Below are 20583 nucleotides of genomic sequence, written 5' to 3' on the forward strand. Positions count from 1 at the left end.
GTGTTTTTGGCTCACAATAACTGACCAAACACTGACGTGTGAAAGTGGCCTTATACATAAAATTTGTACAAGTCAGTGACTCCAGCTAAGCTGCAGTATCCTCATCAGAGGCTTTCTCCCCTTCTTTATACTGCAGCTCCACACTGCTAAGACACAGCTATGGTCAATGACTTGAAACCCACCTCCTGTTGAATCAGAAACTGACTGCTGCTGTCTCCTCCTTGCTTTACACTGCAGTTCTGCTTCAGTGTATAAGCACAAGGTCAGCAGGAAGGCAGAGCATAGATAGAGAATTTCCATTACAGGAGGCCTGGCATGATTACAAAGAACACGCAATAAGCTGCTTAAGAGGTGGATGTGGGGAGCAGACACAGACTCCATAACTCTCGGGGCGCACGACAGGCGCCACTACCAAACAAATCCGACAGGTCTATAAGTGATCACTAGAAAATACCAATTAATATGCATTTATCATATCGAAGTGATCCAGCCCCACCATACAGCGGAGACCTGGGAGAAAACAATGCCAGGTCTCATTATAACTACAACTCCCATCATAATTGAGCATTATTAACAAAAATATAATTCTCTTTCGCCTATGATAGCACCCGTGGAGAGACCGCCTCCTCCTCCGGACAGGAACCAGAACCGCCTTTTAAAAGAGGGATCCTCCCCGCTACCTCCAGTTCTGTTTCCTGTCCTAAGAGGCAGGAGAAAATCGGAACCGCCGTATGCAGTTGTTCTAGAGCTGCGGGGGCCCCGGCAATTGATGCAGTTAGGAGGGTTACCCCGGGCGGCGTAAGTCTCCATGGGGGAGCCGCTGCTAAAGTCTGGGCTCCAGTCTCTGTCCCTCACCTTACGCTCCCCTTCCCGGAGCCTGGCGAGTTTTGACCTCTCTGGGATTCCTGCGAACCTGTTCGGCATGTGCATCTACTTCCGGGTTCAAGCGGTGGGAGGAAGCCAGCAAACGGCGAGTCGGCACCCCGCATCACTGATACGGACACATTCGCTTGAATGGGTCCGCAATTCCGGAGAAGCAGAACGGAGTCACAGAACACCGGAAGCATTACGGAGTGCTTCCGTGGCGTTTCTTTTCATTGTTCCGCACCGCAAAAAAATATGACGTCATATTTTTTTTCTGCGGTGCGGACTGACCACAGACCCATTCAAGTTGAATGGGTCTGGCCCGCTGCACAGATGTCGCAGTCCCCAATCCACGGAACGGCCACACAACAGCTGTGTGCATGAAGCCTTAAGATGCTGAGACCCCGTGTTAGAGCAACTATAGGGTTGGATGATCAAAGACCTCAGCAATCAGTGCAAGACTCTATGTTTGAGGGCCTAGCAAGAGGAAAGTGTTTAATATACATAAGAACATTCAGGCGGTAATCGCCAGAGAATGGAAAAGACCTGATAGGTCTATGCCTTTCCCCCACTAAAAATGTTACTGGGGGTTCTCAAAAAGATCAGAGAAGAGGAAGCAACTGTAATAGTTATAGCCCCCCCCCTTCTGGCCAAGAAGAGTTTGGTTCTCCTGGCTCCGCAGGATATCAATAGCAACCCCATGGGTGCTTCCGGAGTCCCAGGAGCTTCTGTCTTAGGGTCCAATCTTTCACCCAGAAGTAAGAAATCTACATCTGACTGCTTGGCTCTTGAGAGGGAGATTTTAAAAAGAAGAGGTCTTTCTGACGAGGTGGTTAACACTCTGTTGGCCAGTCGAAAGAGGGTTACTTCTGAGATCCATCTGAGAGTTTGGAAGACCTTTTTCAGATTCGCCAATAGACCTGTGGATGTGTTAGAGGTTCCTGACATTCCGCTCGTGCTACAATTATTACAGGAAGGTTGGAAGAAAAAAAACTCAGGCCTAGTACTAGTCCAGATATCTGCTTTAAGTGCCTTATTTGGAGTTTAGACTAGCAGAACATCCCTGGGTCAAGGAGGTTTGTTACAGCTGTGTCCAAGTTATGCCTGGTCTCTAAAGTTAAAACCCCTCCTTGGGATTTAAACTTTGGCCGGAATGTCAGAATCTATTACGGAAAGCCACCGGATCTAATTATGGTCAATGGGATCTAGTGGGGGATGGTTTCTGTTCTAGTTCCTATACCGGAAATGAAAAAATGAGCAGTGCCACAAATGTGAACCTAACCTCAGCAGGAAAATGTATTAGTATAAGCAATTCTCTGAACAAAACTGATACATTGTAACAAACCCACCTACAAGACAGTAGCATGAATAGGCCCTTCTATGGTGCAATACCCGCCATGTCTAGTCTGCTAGCCCTACATTATTACCCGTATGTGAATGAATATCTACAAGCAGCGGCCAGGCATCATTTATTTCTTTACAAGTCAATCGGTTCCTCAGTCTCGGATGCTTCCTCCTCTCCCGAATCTTCACCATCATCTGCCCTGGAGACCTGGGTGACATCACCATCATCTGCCCTGGAGATCTGGACGACTTTATAAAAGCTCTGCTGCAGGTCTTCAAGAGTGTCCAAGTTGTCGACATTCTCAGAAATATGTCTGGCGTCCAGTAAGTTGTCCAAAGTCTGATCTTTACTAGAGACGTCCAGCAGGAGATTGTCCTCAGGGGTTTCCTTCAACATCTGGAGATCAACATCATCTTCATGGTCAGGAGATCCTTTGTCTTCTGGACCATCCAGGGAAGACAGGTGGTCATGTGAATGCTGGGGACTGAGGTCACCTCCATCTTCCTGATCAGATTGGGCATCGTCCTCTTGGTGGTGATCACCTTCTGGTCCATCTGCAACTACTTGGACATAGTCTCCATGCTTAGTGTCTTTGGTGCCTGGTTCAGCAAGGGCATCGTGCTGGAGATAGTGCTTCATGTCTGGTAGGGGGTCCACCTGTACATGGTGGTCAGTGATAAGACTATCTAGATAAGAGGACTCTTCCTCCTGGGAGCTCCCATTAATAACCCAAGGAGAACTGGTAAAATGTCCTCTGACGTCAAAGTGGTGACCCACAACTGACTTCAGGTTGCTTTCTTGCTTGCAGTCCAAGTCAGCCCTGAGAATGTCCAGCAGGTGGCGCATTTTACCCTGTAGAGTGAGAGAAGCCAAGAGCTGGTAAAGCATGGGAGACATCAGACTGGCAAATATACACAGCAGCACAGAGTATTTCAGGATAGGGGTGTGCCGATCTGGTCATCAGTCTCAGCGATTCTTACCTCGTCTAATCGATGTCTGTTTCCTTCTAGGTGTCGTTGAAACACGCGCTCTAGAACCCTGAAAACATACACTGGTCTTTAGAGCCGCGACTACAATGAGATTTGACCCCCACCATCATGTGATCACGACTTACCTGTCAGAGAACAGTCCAAGGCTCAGAATTTCATTGGTGACGTCGGCCACAAATTTGAGATACGCCAATTCTTCCTCCCTGTATAGAGAAATAAGGTGGGGGTGTGAGTGGGAGGGTGCGCCGCTTCCATCAGTGCAGGTTTATAGAGGAAGCCCAGATCCTACAACCAGTCACCAGCTACTGGATGGAGGTGCAGGGACCCATCACTTTGAGGGCAGACATCATAGATTAGCAAGATCCCCCCCAAATATGACTGACTTACTCAGAGTGAATCTTCTGGAGCGTTGGAGAAGGAGACATGAAGTCACTGGTCGACAACCTGGAAAACCACAAATGTTAAAGCGATTATAAACAATTGGGCCTCTGGGGGGTGGACACAACCCTTTTAAAAGATGCATGAGAAAATAGTGCCGCTCCCCCACCCTGGGATCCGTGCTTCATACCTGGAGAGGGGGCGCCGCTGCTCTCCTGTCCCTTCATCGTCTTCATCACTCAGTAGCAGATCTTCATTGTTCCCTCCCTGCTGTAAGAAATCAGTTATTTACACACCTGACACCAGGGTGTGCACAGATATGACAGCACTCTATATAAAAAGCCTTCCAGTGACAATTATGACGGAATAAAAATAAAATAAAAAAAGCTTGTGTATTATATCTGACCAGTCGGTGAAATCTCTCACCTACTAAATTCTAAATCCTCTGCTTCTCCTCACAAAAGTATACTGTAAAACTGGCTGCCTGCCCTCACCACTAGAGGGTGCTCAGTGCTTAAGATTTTATACAGTTACCATTAAACTCCATGGAAGCTGTAAAATCTCTGTGCGCATAGCTTCCCCCCAATGGAGGATGCAGGGAAACAGTTCTATGTATATAAAGCTTAAATGACTGTACCATAAATGGTTCTGCAGCTTTCTAACAGACTTTCTTTCAGTGCCTTACCATTTTCAAGATCTCTGCTTGCTGTCAATGAATGGAAACATTGTGATTACATCTTTTAAACCCTCATTTGTGGTGAAAAAAGTCTACAACTAAGGGCTCATGCACACGAACGTATATTCTTTCCGTATACGGAACCATTCATTTCAATGGGTCCACAAAAAAAAAAAATAAGTTACTCTGTGTGCATTCAGTTTCCGTATTTCCATTCCGCAAAAAAAGTAGAACATGTCCTATAAGGCTAGGTCTACACAACGACATTTGTGACGCGACATTTTGTATAATGATAGTCTATGGTGTCGCACTGCGACAGTCGCAAAAAATCCATTCGAGATAGATTTTTCTGCGACTGTCGCATTACAGCATGTTGCATTATGACAGCATAGACCAGGCATGTCCAAACTGCGGCCCTCCAGCTGTTGCAAAACTACAACTCCCAGCATGCCTGGATAACTTACAGCTATTAGGGCATGCTGGGAGTTGTAGTTTTGCAACAGCTGGAGGGCCGCAGTTTGGACATGCCTGCCATAGACTATCATTATAAAAATTGTCGTGCAACATTGTTGTCGTGTAGACCTAGCCTTATAGGACATGTTCTATTTTTTAAATTTTTTTTACACATGCATGTCGTCGTGTAGATCTAGCCTTATTGTCCGCATTACGGACAAGGATAGTACTGTTCTATTAGGGGCCAGCTGTTCCGTTCCCCAAAATACGGAATGCACGCAGACGTCATCCGTATTTTTTGCGGATATGTTTTTCGCGGACCGCAAAATACATACGGTCGTGTGCATGAGCCCTAATCCACATGGTTTATATGCAGATTTATCTGAGGATGATGTTTTCGGCAGCCACTGGCACCAGAAACTATACAGTGGATGCAGCCTGAAGCAGGCAGCGCCATCCACTGTGTAGTGGCCATGCCAGGTACTGCAGCTCTGCTCCCATTCAAGTGAGCTGCAGTACACCAGTGTCAGGAACTACACAACGGAAGGAGCCTGCGGGGAACAGCTGATCTGTGGGGGGCTCAGGAGTTGGACCCCCCAACATCAGCTCTTTCCTGATAGTAGGTCATCAATATCTAAGTCCCAGAAAATCCCATTGAGGTCCTCAGGGGTGAGGTTACCGGTTACCTGATCTCCAATGGGTGAGGACTCCCTCTCCGGTGATGTTCGACGAAAACTGGGGGGTTAAAACAAAAATTAATTTAAATGAGTCTGAGGCTAAAGTCACATGCAGAGGGTCTGCGCTCATCACAGCCTTCAGGATGGGGGCAATATACATACAAAATGCTGCTTAACCGCTTCATTACTGGAGCACTGACCCCCCCCCCCCCCCACTTCCTTACTTGGCCAATTTTTCAGTTTTAGCAATGGGCCTATCTAACTGCAAATTACTAATTCATTTCTGAGCCAATCTACATGGATTTGGTATGATTTAGCACAGGACACCTTAGATCAGGGATGGCCAACCTATGGCTCTCCAGCTGTTGTAAAACTACAACTCCCATCATGGCCTGCTGTAGGCTGAAAGCAGTGTGGGCATGCAGGGAGTTGTAGTTTTGCAACAGCTGGAGAGCCTCAGGTTGGCCATCCTTGCCTTAGATCTTTCCTTTTTGCCATTGGACGACAGATTTAAAGGAATTGTCCAACTTATTTTTTATTGATGACCTATCCTCAGAAAAGGTAAACAATATCAGATCGGCGGGGGTCCAACATCCGGGACCCCCCGCTCATTAGCTATTCGTGCCCGCGCTGCCGCCTCCTCATTGTTTATCTGCCCGCCGTCGCCTCCGCAGTGGTCAACAGGTGTAATTACAAGAAGCTCCTCGTTCCTATACAAGTGTATAGGAGGCAGCCGTCCCATTGAAATGAATGGGACAGTTTGTAATGACACCTGTTCACCACTGCGGAGGTGACGCTGGCACGAACAGCTGATGAGCGGTGGTCCCGGATGTCGGATCCCCGCCAATCTAATATTGATGACCTATCCTGAGGATAGGTAGTCAATAAAAAAAAAAGTTACAAAAGGTTTCAAGACAACATTTCTAAAAAAAAAAAAAAAAGTGTGTTTGTATATTTTACACACGAACATATTTTGCGGAACCATTCTTTTCAATGGGTCCGCAAGAACAAACAAACAAACAGAAGTTACTCTGTGTGCATTCCGTTTTTGTTTGTCCGTATTTCCGTTCCGCAAAAAAATAGAACATGTCCTATTATTTTCCTCAATATGGACAAGGATAGGACGGTTCTATTAGGCGCCAGCTGTTCCGTTCCAGAAAATACGGAATGCACATGGACATCATCCGTATATAATGCGGATCAGTCTTTTGCAGACCGCAAAATATATATGGCTGTATGCATTCGCCCAAAAGGGGGTAAAAATGTGCATGTGTGTACATAGTCTAGGAACTATAGCTAGAACTTTTTTTACTTTAATTTCTTTATTTCACTTTTTATAGGATTTTTTAATTTTATTTTAATTGGAAAGAAAAAAAAAAAAAAGGGGGAATTAACTCCTTCCTGCCACAGTCAGGGCAGCAAGGGGGAAATTCATAGACTGCAAGCTCACAGTTAATTTTACAGCCAGCAGGGGGCGCTCTCACATAAAGAACAATGCGCCCCTGTTGGCTTTTACACTGCGATGGATCATTGTAGCGGAGAGACCACTTTGCCTGGTCCCCAGGATCCTTACTGTGACCGCAGCGCGGTCAGACCGGTCTTATCTCTGCGGACAGTGCGGAGAGCCCCGCTAACATCTATTCTAATGCTTGTGTATGAGCAGTTATGCATGGACGCAGCCAAAATAGCCAAACCCGCTACGGAGAAGGGGGTGCACATACTTTTGACCACCTATCGTATATTACATACTGGAATACACAATTTTGCTGAGATATTTGGTCCCTCTTACCTGCTGATCTCAGTCTGGGCCTCTGCCTCGGTCACCATCCCCTTCTTCTTCCTCCTGGGTGGGGTGTAATAACGGGACTGGGCGAGTGCAGACTTGGCCTGGGTCTTTAGGGTGCGGGGGGTGAAAGGGCGCTCCTTGTTGGTGAAATGATGGGAGTGTTTCTCCAGCAGGTCCCCGCTGTAAGTCTTGGTCTGATTGTCCTGGAACTTGCAGGGACTGGACCAGGCAGTGGGGGTGATGAGCCCGCCGGGTAGTCTGGAGGACTCAGGGTACCTTCCCTGCAGCTCGCCAGTGTGGGCCGGAGACCTGAAGGGTCTCGGGGAGGAGAAGAAGGAGCTGGGAGAATAAACGGGTCCAGGATCCGAATACGGGGAGGAGTGTCTCAGGAGAGGAGAGCGAGAGTCATAGGGGTCCTGGAAAGAAGCGCAAGTCATTAGTCAGCATTAGGCTGAAATAGATCTACGACCTTGGAATGCCTCACATTTTTTTTAAGACCTCTGCTCCCTGCCAGTGAATGAGAACACATTCAGAGGCAGTCCTGCTCTCAGCTCTTTAAGCTAACAGGTCAGGGTATGCCTGTAACCCATCCAGGGGTGCTCTGCCCACAAGATGCTGTGACCACCAAAATATTGTACAGGTAAGTGGTCATCCGCCCTTATAGAACAGTTATAGAGTGGAGAGGGGAGCAGCACGTGGGCAAGGAACAGGTAAGTGTGCTGTGCTAGGAGGAAGGCACAGTGGGCACGACTTACAAGTGGCACACAGCAAGAGAGCTATGGGGGGGGGGGGGTCTCCCATGAATTTGGAGCTAGGGGACGCCTAGGAGGGAACTACTGGGAGAATGGCACAGTATAATAAGTTATAATATTAAATATGTATACTTAAACATACATACACCGTATAAATTGTGCAGTTAGGGTCGTTATGGAAGGGGATATACCAAAATATGTGGAGAGGAGATTTTATTTTTGCTATTTTTTACACTGAAAAGTGGTTATTTTTTTAATTTAAATAAAACTTTTTTTTAACCATTTACGGTAATAGTCCAAAAAAGAGGACGTTAATAGGTGATCTTTTGATCGCTTATATAATTCTCTGTACTACTCATGCACTGCAGAGAATTATAGTGTTGGTGCTATACTAACAGTCACCAGCAGGCTGCGCCAAAGGGGTGCTGCCTCCTAGGGTACTCTGCAGGCAAGCTTGGTGCCTTCATTAGGGGAAAACCTACAATCTCATTCACCAGGAGCTGATGGGGTACAGAGGGAGCTTCCACTCTCTAAACTACTTAGATGCCGGTGTCTCTATTGACTGTGGCATCTAAGGAGCTCAATGACCTGTATTGGCACTTCTGCCGGTCCAGGCTGTTAGAACCGGAGCCTGGCTCTCATGACGGAGACCTATGCAGCTGTAAAAAGGGAGACCCCTAGCCTAAGGCCCATTAGTGACCGAGGTAAAAAAAAAAACAACGCCTCACCTTCCTGTGCATAATGGAGTCCACGCTGTCTCTGGAGCGAGGGCGAGAAGAAACCGTGAAGGTCCTCTCCATCCGCGCCACCTCCTTCTTCATCCTCTCCCGTTTCTGCTGGTCGCTGTCTTCAAGACAAATACAGGACGACAAGTTACAAAATACTGAGAAGAGCCTGACATAAGGGTCCGACAGCGCACAGAAACCACAAGAAGAGACCCCCGGAGATCTGTGTAACCAGCTCAGGCTGCTTGACACAGGATTCTCTGTGCTGGATGCAACTGTGACAAACCTTCAGCTGTGAGAAGTTTTAGGTCAGGGTGGATTTCAGAGTCTATAGGAAAGAATGCTCTCATTCCCTGAAAATGGTGAACTGGAACAGAAAGTGTGTTAAAGGGGTTTTCCAGGACTTAAGGATATCAGATCTTTTGGGGTGTGACGCTTGCCGCCCCCACCAATCAGCTGTTTTGGGTGTGCACTGGACACTGTACTGTGGATTTTCTGGGGGACGGAATGGGAGCTGAGCTGCAGTACCCCAGCATGGCCACTACATGGATCCGCAAAACACGGACACCGGCCATGTAAATTCCGTATTTTGCGGACAGCACATGGCCGACACGGTGATGGAAATGCTTATTCGTGTCCGTGGCTGCGGACAGCATATGGTGTCATGTCTGTGTCTTTTGCAGCCCTATTGAAATAAATGGGTCCACACCGTTCCGCAAAATTGCGGAACGGATGCGGACCCGTTCACGCGGATGTCTGAATGGACCCCAAGTCACACGAAACCAAAATACTCCTTTAACACCTTCAATCTACAATGTTACTGTATATCACTGGTCACAAAGGAATATATAGATCCCCAACATTTTTTTAAAAAGATTCCTGCTTGCTGTCACTGAATGGAAACGGCTTTGTCTAGAGGCTATTGTACATTTTTCAAACCAGTGCCTGGATCTGAATACTTTTGTAACTGCCACTAATTAAAAATTTTGTATAGCCACTGAGTTATTCAATAAAATTTATCTGTATAGCGCCACCTGCTGTTTGTTTATCTTTCTTATTTCTTTGTCCGGCTCATTGAGAAGGCCGCACATGCTCAGTTTCATTCTTCCCAAGTTGTGATCGGAAGAGCATGGACACGCCCTCTTAGCTGCAGCAGAAATGATACGCCCCCCCAGAGCTGTGATAGGGAGAGCATGGACACGCCCCCTGAGCTGCAGCAGAAAGGACACTCCCCCTGAGCGTTCAGCTTGATATAAATCTCGCAGAGCAATGAATGGGGAGATCTCTGGATCCATGTGAGGTACAGGGCTGGTTCTAGCTTTGTTACAAAGAGGTCGTCATGCACTATATGATGTCTGATTTAAGTTTTTTACAATAGTCATAGTATAGCCCCTTTAATATTTCTCACAGCTGAAGGTTTGCAACAATGAATGATCAAGGATTCCTGTGCGGATGCCCAGGCGGCTCATAAACATGGCTGGATAGTAGACGAAAGAACGTCACAGAATTTCACCTGCCCCGAGGCCACGCTCACAGTGACAGACCCAGCAGTCAGTGCCAGGAGGAGCAGGAAAAACGTGTCCAAGGGCCGGGTAGTATTGATCTTGGAAACTGGCTGCACAGCAAGTGAATAGCCCCAACCCCAAGGTATTAACCGAGCATTACACAAGGACTTGTACTGAGCCTCAGCAGACAGTATCACACATGAGAGGATTAGATACAGCGGCTCAGCAAACAGCATCACACATCACAGGATTAGATACAGCAACTCAGCAGACAGTATCACACATCATAGGATTAGATACAGCCGCTCAGCAGACAGAATCACACATGAGAGGATTAGATACACGGCTCAATAAGTACACTGAGCATTTCCATTGTGAAGGGCAGATAAATGGGAATAAACACTTACATTTTACGCTCTTTATCATACTCTTTGGAATGGAACAGTCAACAGCAGCTGGAGAGGAAAATACACAAAACATTACTGGCCGCACAGATCTTAGTCTATTTCTCCCCGTTATCGGCCATGTCAGGCTGGGGAGAGGCCGACCACTGGGATGAGTGATAGAAACCTACCTGACCCCACGTATAATACTTTGTCATATGTCCAGTGCAGAGACCCTCCAGACATTATCTCTTATAACGCTCCAGTACTGATATAACCTCCAGAGACATTACATCATATGTGACTGATATCAGCCGCTCCTCTTATAACGCTCCAGCACTGGTATAACCTCCAGAGACATTACATCACATGTGACCGATATCAGCCGCTCCTCTTATAACGCTCCAGCACTGATATAACCTCCAGAGACATTACATCATATGTGACCGATATCAGCCGCTCCTCTTATAACGCTCCAGCACTGATATAACCTCCAGATATTACATCCTATGTGACCGATATCAGCCGCTCCTCTTATAATGCTCCAGCACTGATATAACCTCCAGAGACATTACATCATATGTGACCGATATCAGCCGCTCCTCTTATAACGCTCCAGCACTGATATAACCTCCAGAGACATTACATCATATGTGGCCGATATCAGCCGCTCCTCTTATAACGCTCCAGCACTGATATAACCCCCAGACATTACATCATATGTGACTGATATCAGCCGCTCCTCTTATAACGCTCCAGTACTGATATAACCTCCAGAGACATTACATCATGTGACTGATATCAGCCGCTCCTCTTATAACGCTCCAGCACTGATATAACCTCCAGAGACATTACATCATATGTGACTGATATCAGCCGCTCCTCTTATAACGCTCCAGTACCGATAAAACCTCCAGAGACATTACATCATATGTGACTGATATCAGCCGCTCCTCTTATAACGCTCCAGTACTGATATAACCTCCAGAGACATTACATCACATGTGACTGATATCACACACAATCCTGTCACTTCTGAAGAACACGGAGGCGCTGGCTTCTTGCCATGACCCTAGGTAGACGCCTTACCTTTAGCCGAGAGGATTTTATTGTAGTGGATGAGCATGCGGTCCCGGATCCGGTACTGGTCGCTCAGCCGGCTGCTGTGGCCGATGCAAAATGCTGCAATCAGAAGAGAAAATTAAGGAAACGAACGACAATAGTGCAAAACCTGCGGACAGGCAAGTGTTAATGGAGCCAACTCTGGGACCCTCGTATCAGGAGAATGGGGTCCCTTTCACCCCTCCAGTTAAAGGTGGCTTTCGACACACGTGGCTCTCTCCATTGTAGTTCATGAGGGTTGTGAAATGCTAGGGTGTTACCACATCACCTATAGGGGGTCATTTGGCGCAAAAATAGTCGTAAGATTCTCTTTTTCAATGCCTGTGACAATATTTGTTGCATGGACGTTTTTGCGCTGTTCCAACCACGAGGGAGTGATGGGGCTGGGACTTGGGCCCTGAAGCATTTACTACTTTTTACGCCTGGAAACAGGTGTAAAAAGGGAGTAAAAACGACTGCGGTCAGGGGCTGGACTGCCGGCGGTGCACCCAATTTATGACGAGGCTTTCTCCACCAGCGCAGGGGGAAACAAAGACAAGCGTAAAAAGCCGGTCATTATAAATAACCCCATAATCTTTAGTGGAGAACTAATCGGGGGGAAGGAGCCCTGCACTAAGCAAACATTGATGGAATCTACTTTTGATATTCCATAAATTCTGAGATGGTAATACCCCTTTACGTTTTATTGCAACCCTTGGCGGTTGTGGCCCTCAGACCAGAAAAGGTTGTACATCCAGAATATAAATAAAAAATACAAAAATACAAATAAATAAACAATAACAAAGAAAATAAAATCCTCCAAAGATAGAAACGAATATGCCGCTTTTGGGACAGGACATGTGGGTGATCGCATGGGGGGAGGGTAATTTATTTATTTTTTTTAGAAAAAGGCGCGCTTAGTTAAATGTGCCGCTATGAATTCTTACCATTACTCTTTGTACTGAGGTGTCCTCTGAACGGGCTCGATACTCCGCACGGGGGAACGGATGGAGCCCGAGACCCTGCAACCGAAACAAACAGTCATATAATTATATATACTGCAACTGCGCAGGTAGCATCAACGTGCCGGAAAAATGGCGCAATCTCCTATCATGTTCAACAGTATCACGATCATTCTTTACATTCAGAGGAGACAGAAACTCTATACTGATTTAGTTCGGCGCACACAGCTGAGGGTTCTTGACAGTGTGTCAGTGCAGGAAATCCTCTGTGAACAGCAGCAGAAGTTTCTCACAGGAGCATCGCTCTTACCTATCCAGCTGATACACTGTAACGAACAGCACCTGTGACCAAATACGAAGGATCTTGACTCGAAGGATAAAGGGGGTCATTTATTAAAGGGACTTGTGACTATTTTTCCACTAAAATAGTCACAAGTCTCTTCTTTATCAGGTGTCACACAGAGTTTGTTAGGACAGAACTCCGGCCCCAGGAAATTTACTTGGCAGAAAGCGACATCAGTCAGGGGCTGTTTTTGGCGCAAGGACTGCCATAGATAAGCCTAATTTATGACGCAACGCAAGGACGAAACTAAAACATCTCGCAGGGCACAAAACGGGCAATAGAATACAATTTTAACAATGCTACAAGTGCCAAGCCCCTTAAAGGGACGGTACATTTTTCCTAAACAATATAAAACTGTGACGACGCTCAGAAAATAAAAGGGGTTATCCCATAAATGTCCTATCCAAAAAAATTTGCTCTTCTTAACCCCTTTATAGCAAATAGTCCCTTACATATAGCCCCAGAGATACATATGGTAGGTGATGCCCCCACAAATCTCCTTCTCCGCTGTCTAGAGCAGGGACGCTCAACCTGCGGACCTCCAACTGTTGCAAAACTAAAACTCCCAGCATGCCCAAACAGAGTACAGCTATTAGGGCATGCTGGGAGTTGTAGTTTTGCAACAGCTGGCGGGCCGCAGGTTGAGTGTCCCTGGTCTAGAGAGAGAGACACAGAATGTAGAAGGAGGGACGAATGAATGGAAGGCGCCTGGACCACTTCTCTATCAGATCACTATGGAGCAGGGGCGCTACTGAGCATGTCCGTCCAGCACTTTACACAGACGATGGTGGACACAGAAGAACAAACAGCAAGGGGCACTACCGGAGAGGAAAATGTAATGTATATAAAATCCTTACGGTATTTGCATTGCATGTGTATGGCAGTAACACTTTATAGAGAAAGATGCGCCCTCACCTGCTGGTGACCAGATCTCTGGCAGCGGACGTTCCAGGGTTGAGAGCAGCAATCCGGGGCAGTGTGACATCACAGGACTCATTGTGACGTCCAACATCTGCAGCCGCAGTTCTCTCTCAGGTCCCCGGCTGGGGCTGCACCTGGACTTGCTGTAGGACTTTCAGTTGTATTTTAACTATTAAGTGACCGCTGCAGGGCACCGATCACATCGAAGTCAATGTAGTGCTCTGGACAAGAGCTGTGATTACTACAAAATGCTTGTGGGTAGATTCACATAACAGCAAAATGGTCTGTTTTTAACGGCTGAAAAACGGACCTTAAAAACAGACCCTCTGAATTGTTGGGGGGGCATCAGTACGTGAAAGTGCACAAATGAGGACATGTCCTATTTTTTGATGTCCCATAAAAAAATTACAAAAATAAAAATGCCATGTGAACAGAACTACAGACTGCAATGGTTCTGAAAAAGAGCGGCGTGACGGCCATTTTTTACAGTCTTGACTGCACAGCCCCCCTTAGGCCAGTGAATCGCATACGTGTGCTGTCCGTGATTTCCACAGAAATCCATTGACTTTACACATCAGTGGTTTTCCACGTAAACATGCCCTGTTTTAGGGCTCTTGTAAAACCACAACTCCCATCATGCCCTGCTTTAGTCAGTCTGGGCATGATGGGAGCTGTAGTTTAGCTACAGCTGGAGAGCCCCATTTTGTCCATGATCACGGATCGCTCACATACATCACAGCCTATGGGTCCATGAACACAACGGGCAGAACACAGACGCCATCCGTGTTTGGTCAGTGCTGTTCACGGATCCTTGCTAGGAGATGCTCTGGAAATTATTTTTCAGCCCAGCGGTGTCCGTGGAATATGGATCACACGCAGTGGGCAAAAAACGGATACACGGACCAAACGTCACGGATGTCATCACAGACTTGGAGGTGTGAAAGGGGTCTACTACTCAATTTGGATCAAGAACTGCATTCATAAGGGCTCATATGCTGTCCGCAAAATACACAGATCCGTTTTTTGGCGGATTAAATGCTGACCCATTCACTTCTATGGGGCCCTTTTCTTCCATTCCACGGCTCCGAAAAACAAATGAAACATATCCTGTACTTGTCAGTGAAAATCAGGACATGGCCCCACTGAAGACTGTGGGTCCGCAAACATACAGAATGCAATCCGTTTGTTTTTTTTTGGGGGCGGACAGCATACGGCCATATGAATGATCCCCAATTCTGATGGCTACTGCATAGCTCACCACTTCCTCTAACCTCTTTAGATACAATGGGGGTCATTTATGACAGTTTGGCCTGTCGGATTTCGACATGCCTGATCCGTTATTCCCATGGGAGACGAGACACAGACTGAGGAGTCCGGCGAGTATAAGAAATTATGACATCCAATCAGGACTAAATTTTCTCTCGTCACAAAATGGCATAAACCGTCATATGGTGACTTTAGCCAAACTCTCAGATTTTCCTACTATAAAACCCCCCCAGAAAACTACTGGTGTCGGTGATAACAGTGTAAAGTCAATGGAAGGTGGGGGGAGGGGGAGTCACACAATCCCTCGCTGCCTCTCCTGACAACTGGGCAGCTAATCGCCGACACGTCCCCGAGTCCCCAGGTAAATCCCCATCTGTCACCAGAGCTCATCTCCGGGAGGGAAAACCTCCTCTTGGCCGAGTTCACACACAGGTTTGGTGCAGATTTTCAGATGTGGAATCTGCACTGAAAATCCACAACCAAGAACAAGGAGAGGGAATGGGGTCTGAGAAAGGCACAGCAAGCAGCGCGACGCCGGGATTGTAAGAGCAGAAGCATAAACATATATATCAATAATACATATGTAATCTGCTCCATATCCATCCTGCATGACGTGTAATATATATAATCTGCCCCATAGACTGGATCTATGTACAGCTGTAGCCACGGTCTCTACACAGTGTATTACACGTACAGCTGTAGCCACGGTCTCTACACAGTGTATTACACGTACAGCTGTAGCCACGGTCTCTACACAGTGTATTACACGTACAGCTGTAGCCACGGTCTCTACACAGTGTATTACACGTACAGCTGTAGCCACGGTCTCTACACAGTGTATTACACGTACAGCTGTAGCCACGGTCTCTACACAGTGTATTACACGTACAGCTGTAGCCACGGTCTCTACACAGTGTATTACACGTACAGCTGTAGCCACGGTCTCTACACAGTGTATTACACGTACAGCTGTAGCCACGGTCTCTACACAGTGTATTACACGTACAGCTGTAGCCACGGTCTCTACACAGTGTATTACACGTACAGCTGTAGCCACGGTCTCTACACAGTGTATTACACGTACAGCTGTAGCCACGGTCTCTACACAGTGTATTACACGTACAGCTGTAGCCACGGTCTCTACACAGTGTATTACACGTACAGCTGTAGCCACGGTCTCTACACAGTGTATTACACGTACAGCTGTAGCCACGGTCTCTACACAGTGTATTACACGTACAGCTGTAGCCACGGTCTCTACACAGTGTATTACACGTACAGCTGTAGCCACGGTCTCTACACAGTGTATTACACGTACAGCTGTAGCCACGGTCTCTACACAGTGTATTACACGTACAGCTGTAGCCACGGTCTCTACACAGTGTATTACACGTACAGCTGTAGCCACGGTCTCTACACAGTGTATTACACGTACAGCTGTAGCCACGGTCTCTACACAGTGTATTACACGTACAGCTGTAGCCACGGTCTCTACACAGTGTATTACACGTACAGCTGTAGCCACGGTCTCTACACAGTGTATTACACGTACAGCTGTAGCCACGGTCTCTACACAGTGTATTACACGTACAGCTGTAGCCACGGTCTCTACACAGTGTATTACACGTACAGCTGTATCCACGCTCTCTACACAGTGTATTACATGTATAGCTGTATCCACGGTCTCTACAGTGTATTACATGTATAGCTGTATCCACGGTCTCTACAGTGTATTACATGTATAGCTGTATCCACGGTCTCTACAGTGTATTACATGTATAGCTGTATCCACGGTCTCTACACAGTGTATTACATGTATAGCTGTATCCACGGTCTCTACACAGTGTATTACATGTACAGCTGTAGCCACGCTCTCTACACAGTGTATTACACGTACAGCTGTAGCCACGGTCTCTACACAGTGTATTACACGTACAGCTGTAGCCACGGTCTCTACACAGTGTATTACACGTACAGCTGTAGCCACGGTCTCTACACAGTGTATTACACGTACAGCTGTAGCCACGGTCTCTACACAGTGTATTACACGTACAGCTGTAGCCACGGTCTCTACAGTGTATTACACGTACAGCTGTAGCCACGGTCTCTACACAGTGTATTACACGTACAGCTGTAGCCACGGTCTCTACACAGTGTATTACATGTACAGCTGTAGCCACGGTCTCTACAGTGTATTACATGTACAGCTGTAGCCATTATATGTGTAATATACACTAATCACAAAAAGTGGATATTTGGCTTGTGGGTGAAATTTCAGGATGAACCTAAAATGCCCTCTAACCTTTACAAGGGGAACTTAATGTGACCTTCTCTAAACTTTTGGTTGCACATGTCCAACTGTTCAGAGTTTCAGTACTTTTTCGCACAACTTGCTGTTCTCTAACAAGGAGCTTAATGTCAAAATTCACATCAGGCGGTTGATCCGCGAATCGCCCAATAAATTTCCCGGTTCAATTAGAATTGGCAATTAAACAGTCCTCCTCATCATGCTGTTCACATTGTGACATCATGAGACCAAGATGACACCTAACAATTGATCATCAGTACCTCGCCGTTGCGAGGCTTGAAGCAGGATGTTCTCAGACGGAAGTGGCCACGGAGCTTAGAGGGTCACAGAGTGTCCCCAGCAGGTTGTATCAGAGATACAGAGACTGGAAGAGTCACAGGAAGGCAGAGAAGTGGACCTCCTTTGGCCACATCCCACACTGATGACCGCTTCATTGTCAACAATGCCCCGCGGAACCGGATGATGAATGCCACACAGCTCCTGGCACATTTAAGGGAGGTGAGAGGCACCCGAGTGTCACGTCAGACCATTCGAAACCGTTCAGATCAGCGCGGTCTGCGACTTGCAAGGCTACCTGACCACAGGGAGCATCTACGCTGGACGAGGGACCAGTGGGCCTCACTGCTGATCGCTGAGCAGAAATGGCTGCATGTGAAGGCGCCCTAATTAGCCACGGTTTACAGATTACAACCGCAGAGTAATCCGGTACCAGCGCAGTGTATGAGCTCAGACAAATCTCATGTACTTTGCTTTTTTATTGCATGAAGTCACCTCGCTGTGTGGATTTTCAAATCTGCGGCATTTTAGTTGCTTCTGCGATTTAATTTTCTCTCTCATGGAAGAATGAGATTGTGGTAAATCCACAGCAAAAAACACAACACACCGGGATGGTGTTACAGAAACACTTGTATATAGAGGACGCGCGCTGTACACAGAGGTATCCGTGTGCTGTATATAGAGGCTGCACACAGAGGTATCCGTGTGCTGTATATAGAGGCTGCACGCTGTACACAGAGGTATCCGTGTGCTGTATATAGAGGCTGCACGCTGTACACAGAGGTATCCGTGTGCTGTATATAGAGGCTGCACGCTGTACACAGAGGTATCCGTGTGCTGTATATAGAGGCTGCACGCTGTACACAGAGGTATCCGTGTGCTGTATATAGAGGCTGCACGCTGTACACAGAGGTATCCGTGTGCTGTATATAGAGGCTGCACGCTGTACACAGAGGTATCCGTGTGCTGTATATAGAGGCTGCACGCTGTACACAGAGGTATCCGTGTGCTGTATATAGAGGCTGCACGCTGTACACAGAGGTATCCGTGTGCTGTATATAGAGGCTGCACGCTGTACACAGAGGTATCCGTGTGCTGTATATAGAGGCTGCACGCTGTACACAGAGGTATCCGTGTGATGTATATAGAGGATGCACGCTGTACACAGAGGTATCCGTGTGATGTATATAGAAGATGCACGCTGTACACAGAGGTATCCGTGTGATGTATATAGAAGATGCACGCTGTATACAGAGGTATCTGTGTGATGTATATAGAAGATGCACGCTGTACACAGAGGTATCTATGTGCTGTATATAGAGGCTGCACGCTGTACACAGAGGTGTCTATGTGATGTATATAGAAGATGCACGCTGTACACAGAGGTATCTATGTGATGTATATAGAAGATGCACGCTGTATACAGAGGTATCTATGTGATGTATATAGAAGATGCACGCTGTATACAGAGGTATCTATGTGATGTATATAGAAGATGCACGCTGTATACAGAGGTATCTATGTGCTGTATATAGAGGGTGCGCGCTGTACACAGAGGTATCTATGTGCTGTATATAGAGGCTGCGCGCTGTACACAGAGGTATCTATGTGCTGTATATAGAGGCTGCGCGCTGTACACAGAGGTATCCATGTGCTGTATATAGAGGCTGCGCGCTGTACACATAGGTATCCATGTGCTGTATATAGAGGGTGCACGCTGTATACAGAGGTATCTATGTGCTGTATATAGAGGGTGCACGCTGTACACAGAGGTGTCTATGTGCTGTATATAGAGGCTGCACGCTGTATACAGAGGTATCTATGTGCTGTATATAGAGGCTGCACGCTGTACACAGAGGTATCTATGTGCTGTATATAGAGGCTGCGCGCTGTACACTATGTCATGTGTATACATGTATGTAGTAGAGGCTGCACGCTGTACCCGGGTCTCTCCTCACGGTTCCCGCCGATCTCCGGTCACTCACCCGGTCGGGCTCCGCCATGGCCGCTGTGTGTCGCAGGCCGGGGCTCATCTGTCGCAGCGCAGTGTCCGGGCGACATGTGGGCGCTGGTGATTCCGGCGTCTCCCTGGATACTGGGATGTAATCACCGGAGGGGGCGGGGCTTCCTGTCACAGGGACCTCACACAGGAAGCCGGGACTGGTGCAGCGCCCCCTGCCTGAGCTCTGCGACCCCCGGACCAGGAGGCACTGGTTGATGAAGGGTTTATTTTTCTTTTTAAGAAAAACGCATTCAAAAGGACTGGTGAAGACAGGGTTCTTCTTCTCCAGGCTGCTGGATCCACTTCTGGCTTTGGCAGAAAAAAAAACTGCAGTTGTGACCCTAACCTTAGGCCGTGTTCACACTGCAGATTTTGAGGCTGTCAAATTATTCAACCGTTTCTGCCAAGTACTGAATGGAGCTAAACCGCGAGCAGACGCCTGACGCAGTTTCCGCTGGTGCCCACGCGAAATCCGCGCCAAGACTGGACATGTCCATTTTCTTAGCAGCCTAGGCGTAAATCTGCAGCTGCATGAACGGCGGTGCGGGCTCCCACTGAAAACAATGGGAGGTGGTTACAGCGCTAAGGCTACTTTCGCACTTGTGGCAGAGAGATCCGGCAAGCAGCTCTGTCGCCGGAACTGCCTGCCAGATTCGGCAAAACGTATGCCAACTGATGGCATACTGATCAGGATCCTGATCAGTCTGAAAAATGCATTGAATTGCCAGATCCGTCTTTCCGATGTCATCCGGCAAAACGGATCCTACATTTTTCTTTTCTGTCTGCGCATGCGGATCTGGCACTAATACATTCCTATAGAAAAAAATTACGGATCCGGCATTCAGGCAAGTCTTCAGTTTTTTTCGCCGGA

General features: G+C 47.2%; 1 protein-coding gene across 2 annotated transcripts; it reads right to left on the bottom strand.

The window, feature by feature from the left end:
* Positions 1–9: 9 nt before the first annotated feature.
* SPATA7 (spermatogenesis associated 7) lies at positions 10–19803 on the bottom strand. Of its 2 annotated transcripts, none has more exons than XM_044272107.1 (12): positions 19696–19803; positions 12582–12656; positions 11623–11715; positions 10558–10605; positions 8649–8767; positions 7172–7584; positions 5392–5440; positions 3767–3843; positions 3586–3642; positions 3324–3401; positions 3190–3247; positions 10–3061 (listed from the first exon to the last, which is right to left on the bottom strand). In XM_044272107.1, exons 1-12 carry the CDS (start codon positions 19769–19771, stop codon positions 2342–2344), a joined length of 1863 nt encoding a protein of 620 aa, XP_044128042.1. In that variant the 5' UTR covers positions 19772–19803; the 3' UTR covers positions 10–2341. The 2 variants fall into 2 exon arrangements, with proteins under 2 accessions (XP_044128042.1, XP_044128041.1); XM_044272106.1 differs by having other exon boundaries at positions 3767–3846.
* Between the last annotated feature and the right edge of the window lie 780 nt (positions 19804–20583).

The sequence above is a fragment of the Bufo gargarizans genome, chromosome 11 (genome assembly GCF_014858855.1).
Source record: "Bufo gargarizans isolate SCDJY-AF-19 chromosome 11, ASM1485885v1, whole genome shotgun sequence".
Taxonomy (NCBI): domain Eukaryota; kingdom Metazoa; phylum Chordata; class Amphibia; order Anura; family Bufonidae; genus Bufo; species Bufo gargarizans.